We start from the raw sequence: 16329 nt of genomic DNA, 5'->3' as shown, positions 1-16329 counted from the left end.
GGTTTTAGAGTAATCTTTTACCCTAAATATGGTCTCAACAAAATGCCTCGGCATTAGAGAAAGAGATTGGTCCAGAACAGTTTCTAGTCAACGAGCACTATTTTGGACTAGTCAATTTTGGGAATACCTGCTACTGCAATTCTGTTCTTCAAGCACTTTATTTTTGCCATCCATTTCGGGAAAAAGTTCTGGCATAAAAGAGTCAGCCTAGGAAGAAGGAGAACCTTCTTATGTGCTTAGCAGATCTCTTCCACAGCATAGCCACTCAGAAGAAAAAGGTCGGAGTTATACCTCCCAAGAAGTTCATCACAAGATTACGGAAAGAAAATGAGCTTTTTGACAACTACATACAACAAGATGCCCATGAATTCTTAAATTACTTACTAAATACAAGTGCTGATATTTTACAAGAAGAGAGAAAGCAAGAAAAACAAAATGGTCACTTGCCTAATGGTAATATTGACAGTGAAAATAACAACAGCACACCAGACCCAACGTGGGTTCACGAGATTTTTCAGGGAACATTAACTAATGAAACCAGATGTCTTACTTGTGAAACTATAAGCAGCAAAGATGAAGATTTTTTTAGAACTTTCTGTTGATGTGGAACAAAACACATCAATTGCTCACTGTTTAAGAGGTTTTAGCAACACAGAAACTCTCTGCAGTGAATATAAATATTACTGTGAAGAGTGTCGCAGCAAGCAGGAAGCACACAAACCGATGAAAGTTAAGAAACTGCCCATGATTCTAGCTCTCCACCTAAAGAGATTTAAATATATGGATCAACTTCATCGATATACAAAACTTTCATACCGGGTAGTTTTCCCTTTAGAACTTCATCTGTTTAACACTTCAGGAGATGCAACCAATCCTGACAGGATGTATGACCTTGTTGCTGTTGTGGTTCACTGTGGAAGTGGTCCCAATCGTGGCCATTATATTGCAATAGTTAAGGGTCATGATTTTTGGTTGTTGTTTGATGATGACATTGTAGAAAAAATAGATGCATAAGCTATTGAAGAATTCTGTGGGTTGACATCAGATATCTCAAAGAACTCTGAGTCTGGTTACATCCTTTTCTATCAGTCTCGGGACTGAGGGAGCACCGTGATGAAGAGATACTTCCTGCCTCATTTCTTCTCTGGTTATTATGGAAAGGTTCAAGCACTGATTTCTCATGAAAAGAGACATTCAGGAAGCTCAGGGGACAGTAGCACACTTTGCACACAATAAAGCAAAGACTATGGATTAAGGAGCCCTTCCTATCATGGTAGTTGATTTATTTGCTCAGGTATCATGCTGTCTGTGCAGTTCCATACAAGGAAGTGAAATCAGATACCAGCTCCTCTTGTTATTGGCACACATTTTCTCTTTATTAATTGCACCAATAATGATTTGAATTCCTTGGGAGGGCAGTAAAGCAAATTGGAACCTGTGCTGGTTGATTGATAATGGAAGGAGATGATGCTGAACACACTGCATATATATTGCCCGTGTTCAATATAGATAAAGGCATATTCAGTGGTCTTTTCAAGAATAAACCAGAAGTACTTTTGGGCCCAACACTTGCAGTTGCCTTCCTGATGTTTTAAAACACACACCCACACATACACGTACACGTACACACACACACAAAACAACAAATACTAGAATCCAGTGTCAGGAAGACAAATATATTTTGCTTCTCTGAAGAAGCTTATAATAATATACAGTATATGTATATTTAGGGAACAATTGGTCAAAAGTGGCTTTTTGTTTCCCCAAGGGGAAAGACTGGCTTTGTAATTATAATTTTTTCCTTATTTATTTTACTTAAAACTGGTAGAGTCTAAGTATTGTATGAAGTGCCCATGATTTTGTCAGTAAATTTTAGCATATTTTTAGTAATTTTGTTGGCTTAAGTGGTCCTTTTGTTTTGTTTCTATTTTTAAGGTAGATTTTTAATTCTATCTGAAATCACTAAGATAATCATGAGAAAAATTACAGTGAGAGAGGTAAACATTGCTTTTTCAGGACGAACTGATTTCTCTGGCTAAGTAGTTGTTCTTTTGTCATAATTTAAAAATCATATTCCTCTTTAATTTCAGTAAAATGAAAAAAAATACCCTGTAATTGTTGGAATGATGAAAGAAATTCTGGTGCAGTGGTGGCATACCGTCTTTAGAATTCTTAAGTTCTCTAATGTTCAAGTTGAACCACACTTGGAAAGATTAATGTCATTGCAGTTTTGTTATTTTCAATTTTTTTTTTTTTACGTTGGAAAGAAGTCATGTATGCATCATAACCCTTTCAGCCCAGGTAGTAGCTAACAGCATTGTGAAAATAACATTTTGCTGTACTTCTTCCCCCTCTGGGTTTACATTAATCCAATTGGATGGGTGTTGAGAGATTACAATCCATGTTTAGGACTTCATTCCACTGAGAGTTTGAAGAAATCATAGATGTAATAAGAGATACCTATAAAGCACTGCAGTTAATGCTTTCCTTTACACACCAGTAAAATGGTCTGACTGTGGCCAAGGGTAACTCATAAAAAGTAACTGAAAAACCCTATTTTTTAAAAAAGTAGCAATCAGGTTATCCTATCAGACTTTTTGCAGTTATTCCTTTTTTGTTAATTCTATAAAGGTATTTTGCTAAAACTGTGGACTATGCAAAACAACAAAAAGAATGTGTTTTTTGTGCTGCTATTATTAACATTTATTATCTGTATCTTTTAGCTCAGGAAATGACTTCACCTATTCGTTCCATAACCAGATCTTTAACAGGTCAGTAGCTCATTGGGCTTCTTAGCCAGCTGTACTGGGAGAAATTTATATTTCAACCAATTTATTCTTTTTTTTTTTTGGCCAGTCCTGGGCCTTGGAGTCAGGGCCTGAGCACCTTCCCTGGCTTCTTCCCGCTCAAGGCTAGCACTCTGCCACCTGAGCCACAGCGCCCCTTCTGGCCGTTTTCCATATATGTGGTGCTGGGGAATGGAACCCAGGGCCTCATGTATACGAGGCAAGCACTCTTGCCTCTAGGCCATATCCCCAGCCCCTCAACCAATTTATTCTTAAAAGAGTTCTTAAGCCTTGCCCTGGCTGGAGTTGTTTTGTACAGATCATACACGGTTTGCCTGATCTCCCAGCGGCACTGAATTATAACAAGAGAATCTCAACCAAGAACATGGGGAGTCAGGGCAGTGATTTGCTTGGCCTGCACCAGGTGTCTCAAAGTTTCAAGCTGTGCAGCTGTGCATGCAGAGCAAAAAGGTAAAGTGAGGCAGAGTCAGGCTATGATGTGTAGGAAACATTAGATGAAGTCATTGGCATAAAGGTACAGGATAGAAATACTGTGTTGTGTTTATTTGTCCATTTTTGCATTTTAGAAAACCATGCAGAAAAGACCAAGTTAACTTTCCTATTGGGGCAGGTTCTACCTAGCACTGGTGTGGGGTTCCTGGTGGTTGCACTGTGCTCACCCACACTATTTCACAGTAAGACTCATCAGGGGAGGGACAATGGGGTGATGGTTCTAAATCGACTCTTTACTCTTAGTGATGGTGGATCTAAATAAAACATATTTGAATTTTATCAGAAACTCAATATAGTTTTAAAACCTACAGGGTTGGGGATAGTGGGAGTGGGGAGATATACAGGTATAATAAGGAAGAACAGTGGCCCAAACAGAGCATTCACCGGGTGCCTGTTGGTGGGCTCTGATGGAATGAGAGCGGCAGGTTCAGGTTGTAAATGAGGCGATTGCTGTATAACTATGTGCATGTTTGTTGGGATAGCAGTCGCATATTTTGTATATTGGAATAAGAGTTTCTATGAATTATCGTTAACTAAAAGTAAATATTCTAAAGTAATTATGTCCTGATTCTAAGTCACATGGCTTCTGTCTTGGAAATTTTACCTGTAGATTACTTAAGACAGGAGTCAGGAGACTTTAGGAAAGGGAAGAAAGGAAATGTTCTCTATGGGTCTTGTGGCCTCAACCATCAGTATAGGGTTTTTTTTTCTTTCCTTGATGGCAGTAGAAAGACTTCATTTTCATAACATACTACTCTTGATACTTTCTTTAAAGATACTTTTCATTGAAGATTCTTTCATGAGGTATTTGGCTGGGAGCTGGGAGGCTAAGGCGCTTGAGTCCTGGCTCTTCAGTGAACTTAACTGTGTGACCTTGGGCAAGTCACTTAACCTCTCTGTGCTTCAGTCTCCCTCTTGTAAAATGGGAGTAATACCTACCTCACAGGGTTGTTGTGGGGATTAATTAGAGATAATGTCTGTAAAGCATTTAAGATTCTTGAAGAAGGTGCTATATAAGTACAAAATAATATTTATTAAAGTTGGTTTATTTGTGCTTGTGTGTTTAAAAAAAGAGAGACAGGGGCTGGGGAGATAGCCTAGTGGCAAGAGTGCCTGCCTCGGATACACAAGGCCCTAGGTTCGATTCCCCAGCACCACATATACAGAAAAACGGCCAGAAGCGGCGCTGTGGCTCAAGTGGCGGAGTGCTAGCCTTGAGCGGGAAGAAGCCAGGGACAGTGCTCAGGCCCTGAGTCCAAGGCCCAGGACTGGCCAAAAAAAAAAAAAAAAAGAGACAATAGTGCATACATCCTTTGCCCGTATTTATCTGATGTTTCGTTTTTAACTATATCTACATAAATTACATATGTAATTCTTTTTTTCAGACACATGACAAGTAAATAAGCCATTGTATCACCCCCCCCACACACCTTACTAAGAACAATGAGTTTTTTTCTGTAGCTAATTATCAAATAAATTTGAGATGAATCTGACACTTTTAACCTTTTTATATTCAGAATCTGTGTGTTGCCCCAGTAATGTGATTTATAACAACTTTTCCTTCTGGCTTAGTAACTAATCAAGGATCACTCATTGCAACTCAGTGATAAGTCTCTGTAGTCATCCTTAATCTAGAAAAGTTCCCAAGTCTTGGTATTTTTTAAGAATATCAGTCAGATCTTATAATTAGAACCGAATTGCTGCTGTTTATTCTGTCACCAGGGCAACCTATAGCATCTTAAAAACTGTAACTTTTGTTGGGAGCTGGGGATTGAACCCAGGCAATATGAGCGTGTGCTTTTTTCACTGAGCTAACTCCCAGCCATATAACTTAACTCATAAAATGGCTAGATCATCATCATTAATATTGCTCACTAGTCTAGTACATTTTTTACATTATTTATCATTACCTGGGCTCGTGACTGAGCTTAGATTTTAGGGCTCACATTCTCGTTAAGTTAGTTTCAAGGGCTTCCATCAATCACATTTATATAAGAACTTCAGTTAATTTAAGTAATAAGTTGAAAAGAATTAAGAACTCAAATTACTCAGTGTAGGGGCTGGGAATATGGCCTAGTGGTGAGTGCTTGCCTCATATACATGAAGCCCTGGGTTTGATTCCTCAGCACCACATATATAGAAAAGAAAAAATTACCTAAGGAGAGTGTATACCTAAGGAGGGTGGCATTTGTGCTTGAACAGGACCTTCTTTTAGAAATAGTAGCCACTGAAAATCTGCTCAAGATTTTATTTTGGCTGTTAGAGATTATGATAATGATGTCATAGGAGTAAGAAGAAACCTCTATAACAAAGTATTAACAATAAGTGGGAAGAAATTTTTCCACTTATTTTAAAAAATGCAACAAGGGGATAAAGCTCAAAGACTTGGTTATTTTTCTGTTTCTTTCTTAGGTACTAATTGTTCATCCTTCACTTTTATCAGAAACTATGGGGCTTGTAAAACCTTGTTTTTGAGACATGGGCTGATTTTAAGATGGCACAATTTTGGCTACAGTACTTTTGACTCTGGGTAAAAGGGAATATTTGAGTGACCCTAACTACCCTTTGAAGCACATGAGTTTGTAGAAGGTTGCTATGTCAAAGAATCAAATGTAATAAACAGTTTTGGTTTTTTTGTTTTGTTTGTTTTTTTGCCAATCCTGGGCCTTGGACTCAGGGCCTGAGCACTGTCCCTGGCTTCTTTTTGCTCAAGGCTAGCACTCTGCCACTTGAGCCACAGCGCCACTTCTGGCAGTTTTCTGTATATGTGGTGCTGGGGAATCGAACCCAGGGCTTCATGTATTAGAGGAAAGCACACTTGCCACTAGGCCATATCCCCAGCCCACTGTAATAAAGTTTTATAACCAGAAAAAAAAAAAGATTATCAGTCAGATATTTTGTAAAATGGCCCTCAGTTTTGTGATGCTTCCTCATGATTGAATTAATTTTTGGCAGGAAAGCCAGAGATATTTTTCTTTGCATCAATGTCTCAAATGTATGCATGTCATCAGCTATATGACTCAAATGGCAAGTAGTGCCTGCGTAGCAGGTACAAGGTCCTTTGTTCAAATCCTAGTATGAGATATATACAAAATATTGTTTAAATAAAAATGAGAAAATAGCTGGAGGCTAATGGTTTTATACCTGTAATCCTAACTACTCAGGAGGCTGAGATCTGAGGATTGCAGTTTAAAACCAACCCAGTTGGAAAGTCCATGGGACTCTTATCTTCAGTTAACCACCAAAAAGCCAAAAATAAAGTTGAGGCTCAAGGGGTAGAGCCACAGATTTTTTTTTTTTTTAATGTTCAGGGACAGTACTGAGACCCTGCATTCAAGACCCAGGATGGGCACCAAAATTAAAAGAAAATAGTTTTCCTGATTTTAGAAAAGTGAAGTCAACTCAGTTGAACACTGTGGCTCACACCTGTAATTCTAGCTACTCAGGAAGCTTGAAGATAGAGGTTCAAGGCTAGCCCCAGCAGAAAAAAGTTCTCTAGACTCCATCTCCAAAATAAACAGTAAAAAGCAGGGCATAACTATTTCCCAGATCGTGTGTGTGTGTGTGTGTGTGTGTGCTGGGACTTGAATTCAGGGCATGAGTTCTAGTACAACTTTTTTGTTCATAGCTGACATTCTACTTGAGCCATGACTCCAACTTGGCCTTTTTTTTGCTGGTTAATTAGAAATCAGAGTCTGTTTTGTCTGCCTAGTCTGACTGGATGTTTCCCTCAGATCTCAACCTCTTGAGTAGCTAGGATTACAGGTGTGAGCCACCAGTTTGTGTATTTATATTTGATCAATGTTTACTTCCAATTTAGAGAACTAAGTAAAAACTGCGGCTAAGAACATTAACTCCCAAATTTAATCTTAAAAGTGCATATATATTAAATTCAGGGGACTTATGAATGCACATAACATTCTGCTGAGAAGAAAAGCTTGATTCAGGGTTCGGGATATGGCCTAGTGGCAAGAGTGCTTGTCTCGTATACATGAAGCCCTGGGTTCGATTCCCCAGCACCACATATATAGAAAACGGCCAGAAGTGGTGCTGTGGCTCAAGTGGCAGAGTGCTAGCCTTGAGCAAAAAGAAGCCAGGGACAGTGCTCAGGCTCTGAGTCCAAGGCCCAGGACTGGCAAAAAAAGAAAAAAGAAAGAAAAGGTTGATTCATAAAACTTAAAAAACAGTATATAAACTGACCTTTGTTTCAGAATTAAATGTTTCTTTGATACAAATTAATGAAATGCTAGTCTAAGCTTGTGACTTGTAGGTCACTAACAATAAGTAAAATGCCATTTTAAAGATTTATGTACTTGATGGACTAATGGATTTCTACTAAGCACATTTTTGGGTACTTCTACAGGATACTGAAGTAGTACTAAGACAGCAGAGTGAAGCTGTAGATCACAATTCCCAATGTGAGGAAAGAGTGTCAGCCCAGAAGAGGAAATCACTCCAGCAGAGTAATGAAGATGACAGCAAAATAGCAGCTAAACCTGACTGGGAGACAGAGAAGACCAATGAATCTAGAAATGAGGTAAGCATGTTAGAATGTTGAGAATTTATATATATATATATATATATATATATATGAATATATAGTGTGTGTGTGTGCGTGCACGCACGTGTGCGCACCCACCTTGAGATAAAGAACTCAGGGACAGCGCCCAGGCCCAGAGTTCAAGCCCCACGACCAACAAAGAAATAAAAAATAATAAAGGAAGCTTTCTGTGAGTACTTCACAGATGAGGGGAAAAGATACCATCAACACACTCTACCACTTATTTAACACTTAATTGGATATTGCCTCATAGTATTGGCTATTCTTTTCCCTAGATATGTAAAATGTCTTTGCCTTTACTTCCTCCTCATTGGGTACAAACTTTTCTTTGAGGTACGTATGGTAGCTAGATGACTGCTAGATACACAGTACACGTTTACTAAATGTATGTTAATTACATGAAGTAAAGAGTAGGGAGCTTCTTCTGAAAGATGCTTGTGTCGTGTGTGTGTGCATGTGTACACCAGTACTGGGGCTTGAGCTCAGGACCTTATATTTTGTTGGGTTTTTTGTTTTGTTTTGTTTTGTTTTTTTAACTCTGGGACTGGGCACTGTCCCTGAGCTTCTTAAAGCTTGATTTCATTTTGGCAATCCAAATGAAACTCAAAGTATGGGATAAGTCATAATTTTTTTTAATGTGCAGCTGTGCATTTACATGCACTTGAATAAGCAAAGGAAAATAAGCAGTTAAAGCTGGGTGCAGGTAGCTCATACCTGTAATCCTAACTACTCAGGAGACTGAGATGAGGATCATGGTTGAAAGCCAGCCAGGAAAGTCCATGAGACTCTTTTCTCCAATTAACTACCAGAAACTTGAAAGTGGCACTGTGGCTCAAGTAGTGGAGCACTAGCCTTGAACTTTAGAGCTCACGGGAAACGCCCAGGCCCAGAGTTCAAGCCCCATGACTGACCAAAAAACAAAACAAAACAAAAAAAAAAAGCAAAGACAGTTACAATAATCAATTTCTTTGAAATCTATTAATTACCTCAGAACTATTCCTATTTGTAGGTGTGTAGACAGAAAACATGTTGTGTCCAAACAGATGCTTTCCAGTTATGATCCTCAAGTAGAAAGTATGCTCTTATGAGATTCTGAAGAGAAATGAATGGAATTTTGTGTTTTTCTGAGACAGCATTTCACTACTCAGGCTGACCTTGAACTAGCAATTGTCCTGCCTCTGCCTTCCAAGTGTTGGGCTTATTATTGGTTGTGTACTTGCCCTGTGATCTACTGCTGATAAGGAAGGTTTAAAGGGAAGGACTAGGAACTAGCAATGTGAAGTTATCACCACCATTTAGGACAGAAGGGAATCTGAGGAAATAGAGCTAGCAATTATCCCTAAGGAAATCAATCTCTTCTCCCATCTCTACCTGCATTTCCTTTGGACCTACCGACCAACCCAGACTTGAGATGAACAAGGCTAGTCCTCAGCTTTCCATCTCCTAGACTCTGAAACAACCCAAAAAGTAACTACTATTGTATTATGATTATTATGTAGCCTAGAGTAGCCTCAAACTAACCTCCTGGCTCTGCCTCCTGCAATTATAGGCATGTACCACATCTGCCTCTGAAATGTTTTTGACTAGACAAAGGATCAGTCCATAATTCACTTTAAATAAGGTGATACTCATACCTATACTTTTATTCTAATTAGGTAATAATATTTATCCACTGTTAACGATATTTACAGGAGTCTAGGTAGATTTCTACTGTTGCCATCGATTCTCACCTGTAATCAGGAAATTCTGGTCAATAATTAGCCAGAGCCCAAGTATGGGGTCATGAACAGAAGTAAAAAGGTATTTCTGAAAATTAAGACACAAGGAATTGTTTAAACAACAATCCAATTGTCAAAGCTCACTGCCCACTAAAATGTTTAATTTTTAAAGTTAAAATAGGTTTTACAGGGCTGGGAACGTGGCTTTAGTGATATAGTGCTTGCCTAGCATCCATGAAGCCCTGGGTTGGATTCCTCAGTATCACATAAACAGAAAAAAGAAAAAGCCAGAAGTGGTGCTATGGCTCAGGTGGTAAAGTGCTAGCCTTGAGCAAAAGCAGCTCAGGGATAGTGCCCAAGGCCCTGAGTTCAAGCTTCAGGACTGGCAAAAACAAAACAAAAACTAGGTTTTACCAAGCAGAAAACCATAAGGACTTACACATCCACATTCACTGCTGAACTATTCACAATAGCCAAGCTATGCAAAAAGCCCAGATGCCCCACAATAGGTGAGTGGATCCAAAAATTGTGGTACCTATACACAATGGAATTTTATACAGCCATTAGAATAACTTTATGTCAATTGCAAGGAAATAGATGGATCTAGAACAAATCATGTTAAGTGACGTAAGCCAAGCTCAGAAAGACAAAACAGTGCATGTTTTCTCTCATATGCAGAAGCTAAAGTACCAGGGCATAATGAATTACACAGAATTACAGGCATGAGTCATTGTCACCCAGTGGATTCCTTTTTTACTGGTCATGGGGCTTGAACTCTGGGCCTGGATGCTGACCCTGAGCATTTCAGCTCAAGGCTAATGCTCTACCACTTGAGCCACAGTGCCACTTCCAGTTTTCTGGTGGTTAATTGGAGTTAAGAGTCTCACTTTTCTGCCTGGGCTGGCTTTGAACTGTGATCTTCAAATCTCACCCTGAGCAACTAGGGTTACAGGCATGAGCCACTGGCACCCACTTTTGCTTTTTTTTGTTTGCCAGGACTGGCAAAAAACTGGTCAGTCGTGGGACTTGAACTCAGGGCCTAGATGCTGTCCTTGAGCTCTTTATGCTCTAGACTAGCGCTCTAACCACTTGAGCCACAGGCACCCAGTTTTTTGTTTTGTTTTGGCCAGTCCTGGGGCTTGAACACAGGCCTGAGCACTGTCCCTGGCTTCTTTCTGCTCAAGGCTAGCACTCTACCACTGCGCCACAGCGCCACTTCCGGCTTTTTCTATGTATGTGGTGCTGAGGAATCGAACCCAGGGCTTCATGTATACAAGGGGAGTACTTTACCACTAGGCCATATTCCCAGCCCTGCACCCAGTTTTAAAAAGCTATTTCTTTACAAATTACAGATGACAGGGGTTGGGAATGTGACTTAGTGGTAGAGTGCTTGCTTAGCATGAGTTGAGGCCCTAGGTTCAATTCCTTGGTACCACATAAACAAAAAGCAAATCAAATTAGTTTTTAAAAACTGTGTACAGGGGCTGAGAATATGGCTTAGTGGTAGAGTGCTCACCTTGCATGAAGCCCTGGGTTCGATTCCTCAGCACCACATGAACAGAAAAAGCGGGAAGTGGCATTGTGGCTCAAGTGGTAGAGTGCTAGCTTTGAGCAAAAAGGAAGCCAGGGAACAATGCTCAGGCCCTGAGTCCAAGCCCCAGGACTGGCCACAAACCATTTTTTTTTTTTTAGGATGATGTGAAGAAATAGTAACCGTAAGTCAACATATACAAAAACTTTCAGGATTCAAAAATTCACAAAGGATGCAAAATATAAGATAAAAAAAATGAGACAACAGAATAAGAAACTCTAAGTTATTTCTAATAAGAATTCCAGAAGCAGGTTGGGAATATGGCCTACTGGTAAGTGCTCGCCTCGTATACATGAAGCCCTGTGTTTGATTCCTCAGCACCACATAAACAGAAAACGTTGGAAGTGGTGCTGTAGCTCAAGTGGTAGAGTGCTAGCCTTGAGCAAAAAGAAGACAGGGACAGTGCCCAGGCCGGAGTTCAAGCCCCAGAACTGGCAAAAACAAAAACAAACAAACAAAACAAAGAGTTCCAGAAGCAGAAAGTATAATGTGTGAATCAAGAGCAATATTTTTACAAGTAAAATCTTCAAATTAGATTATGTAAGAGTTCCAAGGAGAATAAAAAGTCCCAGGCATATCAAAGTTAAGCCATCAAAAACTAAGAACTAAAAATTATAAAATCTAAAAAGTGTTAAATTTAAAATTCATAGCACAAACTCACAGAACAAAGTCTGATTGTTATTTCAACAAGACAAATTCTAAAGGCAGGAAATGAAGCAGTAAATTGGTAAAGACGAGTAATTACAAATAATTTCATAACCAACTAGGACAGTAGTCTATGAGAAGCAAAGTAAGGTGCCACCCCCAAAAAGGGCCAAGAAGTTTGGAGGACTGTTTAACAACAACAACAAAAAATGGAAATAAGAGAAATAAGAATGTAAAATTCCTGACAGAGGAAAGGGGATTTCAGCAGGGGAATAAAAGAATTAGTTGTCCTTTACAGAATTAAGCCTAGCAATGTGTCATTTGCTTAACCTGTAATCAATCCTAGCTTCTCAGGAGGCAACTCAGTATTGGGATTTGAAGCTAGTCTATGCAGGGAACTGCGTGAGATTCATCTCTAACCAGCAAAAAAAAAAAAGCCAGAAATAGAACTGTGGGTCAAGTGGTAGAGCAAAAAATCGAAGGAAGCATCCAAGAGGCCGAGTTCGAGCCCCAGTACCAGCATGCACACACTGAAAATAACTGCAGCCATTTTTCTACAGAGACATCTAAACTGGACAGATACATCTTTCTCTCTGGAAGACTTTTTTCATCTGCTTTCATCACAGGCCGATTATTCCCTGGAGGTAACTGGAACAAATCTGTACTGTACTTATATGGAACCCTTTATTTGGATGGTATAGCACCTTAACCTCAAAGCATCACAAAACGTTATTAAGCAGCACTTTAATTTTGTGACAGTATCAGGGACTAAACTCAGGTCCCTGTGCTTGTTAGATCAGGAAGCTAATTAAGGGAGCCAATGTTTCCCCACTCAGCCCACATTCCAAGTTTAAATTCAGCGTCCCACTTAGGCTTATTTGCTCATTTTTCCCCTACTACTTGGGACATACCTCCAGCCCAGTGTTTTGTTGGGAGATTCAGTGATGGGATTTCTCTACCCAGGCTGGCTTTAAGCTTTGATTCTCTGGATCTTAGCCTCCTGGAGCCACTGACACCAGCCCAAGGCTTTGGATTACTCCCCCACCACCCAACAGGTGTGGGGCTTGAACTCAGGGCCTGAGTATTCTCCCCGTGCTCTTTTGCTCAAGCCTAGCACTGTACCAATTTTCTGGTGCTTAACTGGAGATGTTTCTGAGACTGTCCTGACCCAGCTGGCCTTGAACAGTGATCCTCAGCTTCCTCAGTAACTAGGATTACAAGCGTGAGCGACCAGCACGTGGCCAGATTTTTTTTATTGTTCTCTGGACTTGAACTCTGGGTCTGGGCACTATCCTTAAGCTCAAGTCATGGCTAGCTCTCTACAACTTGGAACCACCAGGCCACTTCCTGTTTTCTGGTGGTTAGAATCTCATGGGCTTTCCTGCCCAGGCTGGCTTTGAAGTGCGATCCTCAGATCTCAGCTTCCTGAGTAGCTACTGTAAGATAATGCCTGGTGAGTTGTTTTTGTAGAAACTCTTCCCCCTACAGAGAGCTTTTCACTATTACCTTCAAGGATGAAGAGATGCATATTGATTTAATACCCAAGATCAATTTTTAGTAGCCTAATTTCCTTAAATTTCCGTTCGTTCCTCCCCCAATACAGGCTATTTGCATTGCATCACATTACTATGTATTTTAGCTGATACCACACCACATCCCTTAGTGTAGCAGAATTGACAGTAAGAAAAGGTATCTAACTATTAAAGTATATGTTTTGTATATCTTTCTCCCTTTTTTTTTTTTTCAGGAAATCTCATTGGATATCCCACCTTTACCAGGCAATAATAGTGATGGTATGAATTCTTCAGGCTATGATCATAATGTAAATTTTAGCCAGGCTGTAAGTCATGATGTGAATCTCCACGAAGCTATGTTGCTATGTTCCAACAACACATTTATAAGAAATGTAGCAAGGACATCACAGGCACCAGAATCATTTCTCCAGTTAAATTCTCATACCAATCCTGAGCAAACCCTTTCTGGAAGTAACTTTACAGGACTTTTCCCACTTGCTGACAATCAAATGAGGAATCTAACAAGCCAAGATCTCCTTTATGACCTTGATGAAAATGTATTAGCTGAGATAAACTCAATGTCGTTGGCCACAGGTTTTGATCCACTTGAAGTTTCTCAGCTTTGTGAAGAACCAGATTCTGATTCTGGTCTTTCATTAAACTCAAGTCACAATAGCACATGTATTACCAAGTCCAATTCTTCTCACTCTACATATGAAGGTGCTACAGGTTATAGTAGTGACCTTGAATTTCAAGATTTAGGAGCAGTAGGGGGCTGCTACCCAGAACCCAGTAAACGTCGTCACATGGATCACAGGAATGAACACATACTTCATAACCATACTTACCACTTACAGCCAACTGCACCAGAACCCATGTCTGAATCTTTCTCATGGTGTGGGAAGTCACCCAAAGAGAGTAGATACCTCGACAACAAAGGTAGAAATCTTAGCCGTGATGAAAGACGTGCTAAAGCTCTGCATATTCCTTTCTCTGTGGATGAAATTGTCCGAATGCCAGTTGACTCTTTCAACAGTATGTTAAGCAGGCACTACCTCACTGACTTACAAGTCTCACTCATCCGTGATATCAGACGAAGAGGAAAAAACAAAGTTGCTGCTCAAAACTGCCGTAAACGCAAACTGGACATAATTTTGAATCTAGAAGATGATGTAAGTAACTTACAAGCAAAGAAGGAAACCCTTAAAAGAGAGAGGACTCAATGCAACAAAGCTATTGACATAATGAAACAGAAACTACAAGATCTTTACCATGATGTTTTTAGTAGGTTAAGAGATGACCACGGTAGGCCAGTCAATCCAAACCAGTACACACTCCAGTGCAGCCATGATGGAGCTGTTTTGATTGTACCGAAAGAACTGGTGATCCCAGGTCACAAAAAGGAAGCCCAAAAGGGAAAGAGAAATAGTGAGAGACATTAAAGGTTGACTCCATGTTGTGTAATGTCCAGAAACTTGATTACTTGGATCACAAACCACTGAACTGAAACTGAAGATAATTTAGGCCTGAGATGTTCTAACTTGGAAATTGTATTTGAATCACTGAGTTAAGGTTACAGTTGATGTTTTTCATTAAAACTTCCCATTATACAAATATCCCTAATGGGGTAACTTACCTATATGGATTTCCACTTTGGCAGCAGTTGGCCAAAAACCGAACACTGGAGAATGGCTTTTATTTCTTTTCCTTGTGACTTAACATTTTCAGGGGAACTTGTACATTTAACTTGAAGAAACTCGTATGAAAATAAAATTTTGCATTTCAGTTAAACATCACATCTTCCTTTTATACAGAAATTCAAAGCCAATTAGCTTGTCTTTAGATTACCATTTAACTTAAGTATCTAGCAAACTGGCAAATTTATACAAAGTGATGAGATTCACCGGTTCATGTTAACATGTGCTAAATATAAAGCTTTAAACTATCAAGTGCTTGTGGGGAGGGGGACAGGGTTCTACCAAGTGTTAATGCCTGAAGGTAAAAACCCAGTCAAACCTCATGTGTGTATGATTAATCCAGTGTCCCTTGGCAGTAGGAAACCAACCTAAAATATTTCTCATCAAACATCTACCATAAGAAAAACGAAATGAAAAGTCCTATGTAAGACACTTAATAGAACCAGGTAATTTGAAAATCAGTTTAAAACCAGAGCTATTAATAGACTCAATTTAAATACCTGTATGACCTAGGAGGGCAAATCCAAACATACCAATACTACATAGTAGTACCAAAGTTACTACAAAGTATTCCCACCATAGGAATCCGCTTAAAGTGAGGGATGCGGGGCACATGTGTTTTCACAGCCTGGGTATACTTTCCAACGTGTATTCCAATGCACCTAAAGATAGTTGCCAGTAAATGCTTCTAGGTACTTCAAATGCCCCTGGTTCAGCCTAGTGACAAATCACTTTTTGCAAGTAGCATATAGGCCATTGTTCTCAAGGCCTTCCCAGTATCTAGTTCACCAGCACCTCTTATCTGGGATAGGACTGAACACCTCAAGATCAACAGTTAAGACCTGTAATGACCACACTGGTTATCCGGTAATGTGGACTGAGTTAACTCCCCAAAGTCACAGCCCCATCTTTGTAAAATCTAACGTGATCCTTCAAAGCATGTTTCTGGAGAAAGTGCCAGACAGTATTTCCAGTTCAGATCATTCTTAGGCTATGTACAAGCAAATTTGTCAGGATTACAACCATGTGTTACTCTTTGAAACCCCGCTTTGCAACCTGAAATACTGTGATCCCAAGTGGTACACTGGCAGCTATGAAGAGGATAAATTCCCACTAATGTATTCCTGTGTTGCCATTTAACTTTTTCAGCCCAATTGGCACCCAATATTTAAATCTGCAATGTGAGCTTTATTGGAAGAGGGTAGGCTTCTCAAAACAGTTGCACAACCCAAGTTTCAAAATAGTTCCAGGTCTGGGTCACAGCTTTACCATCTGTAAGTAACGTTTAGGCAGTTGTTTTGCTT

General features: G+C 39.6%; 1 protein-coding gene and 1 pseudogene across 2 annotated transcripts in view; both read left to right on the top strand.

The window, feature by feature from the left end:
- The window catches only part of Nfe2l3 (NFE2 like bZIP transcription factor 3), a 31422-nt gene extending 16159 nt beyond the window's left edge, over positions 1-15263 (top strand). Inside the window, exons 2-5 of one of the 2 annotated variants that reach the window (XM_048339652.1) lie at positions 7663-7836; positions 12375-12458; positions 13562-14218; positions 14249-15263. In XM_048339652.1, coding sequence (XP_048195609.1) covers positions 7663-7836; positions 12375-12458; positions 13562-14218; positions 14249-14770 — 1437 coding nt within the window. In that variant the 3' untranslated portion in view covers positions 14771-15263. Of the gene's footprint in view, positions 1-7662; positions 7837-12374; positions 12459-13561 lie in introns of both variants that reach the window. The other variant, XM_048339651.1, reaches the window with a different exon arrangement.
- Positions 36-1622, top strand: LOC125342284 (annotated as a pseudogene).
- Positions 15264-16329: the final 1066 nt, after the last annotated feature.

This window comes from Perognathus longimembris, chromosome 2 (genome assembly GCF_023159225.1).
Source record: "Perognathus longimembris pacificus isolate PPM17 chromosome 2, ASM2315922v1, whole genome shotgun sequence".
Taxonomy (NCBI): Eukaryota; Metazoa; Chordata; class Mammalia; order Rodentia; family Heteromyidae; genus Perognathus; species Perognathus longimembris.
This window is presented reverse-complemented; position numbering and strand designations above follow the sequence as displayed.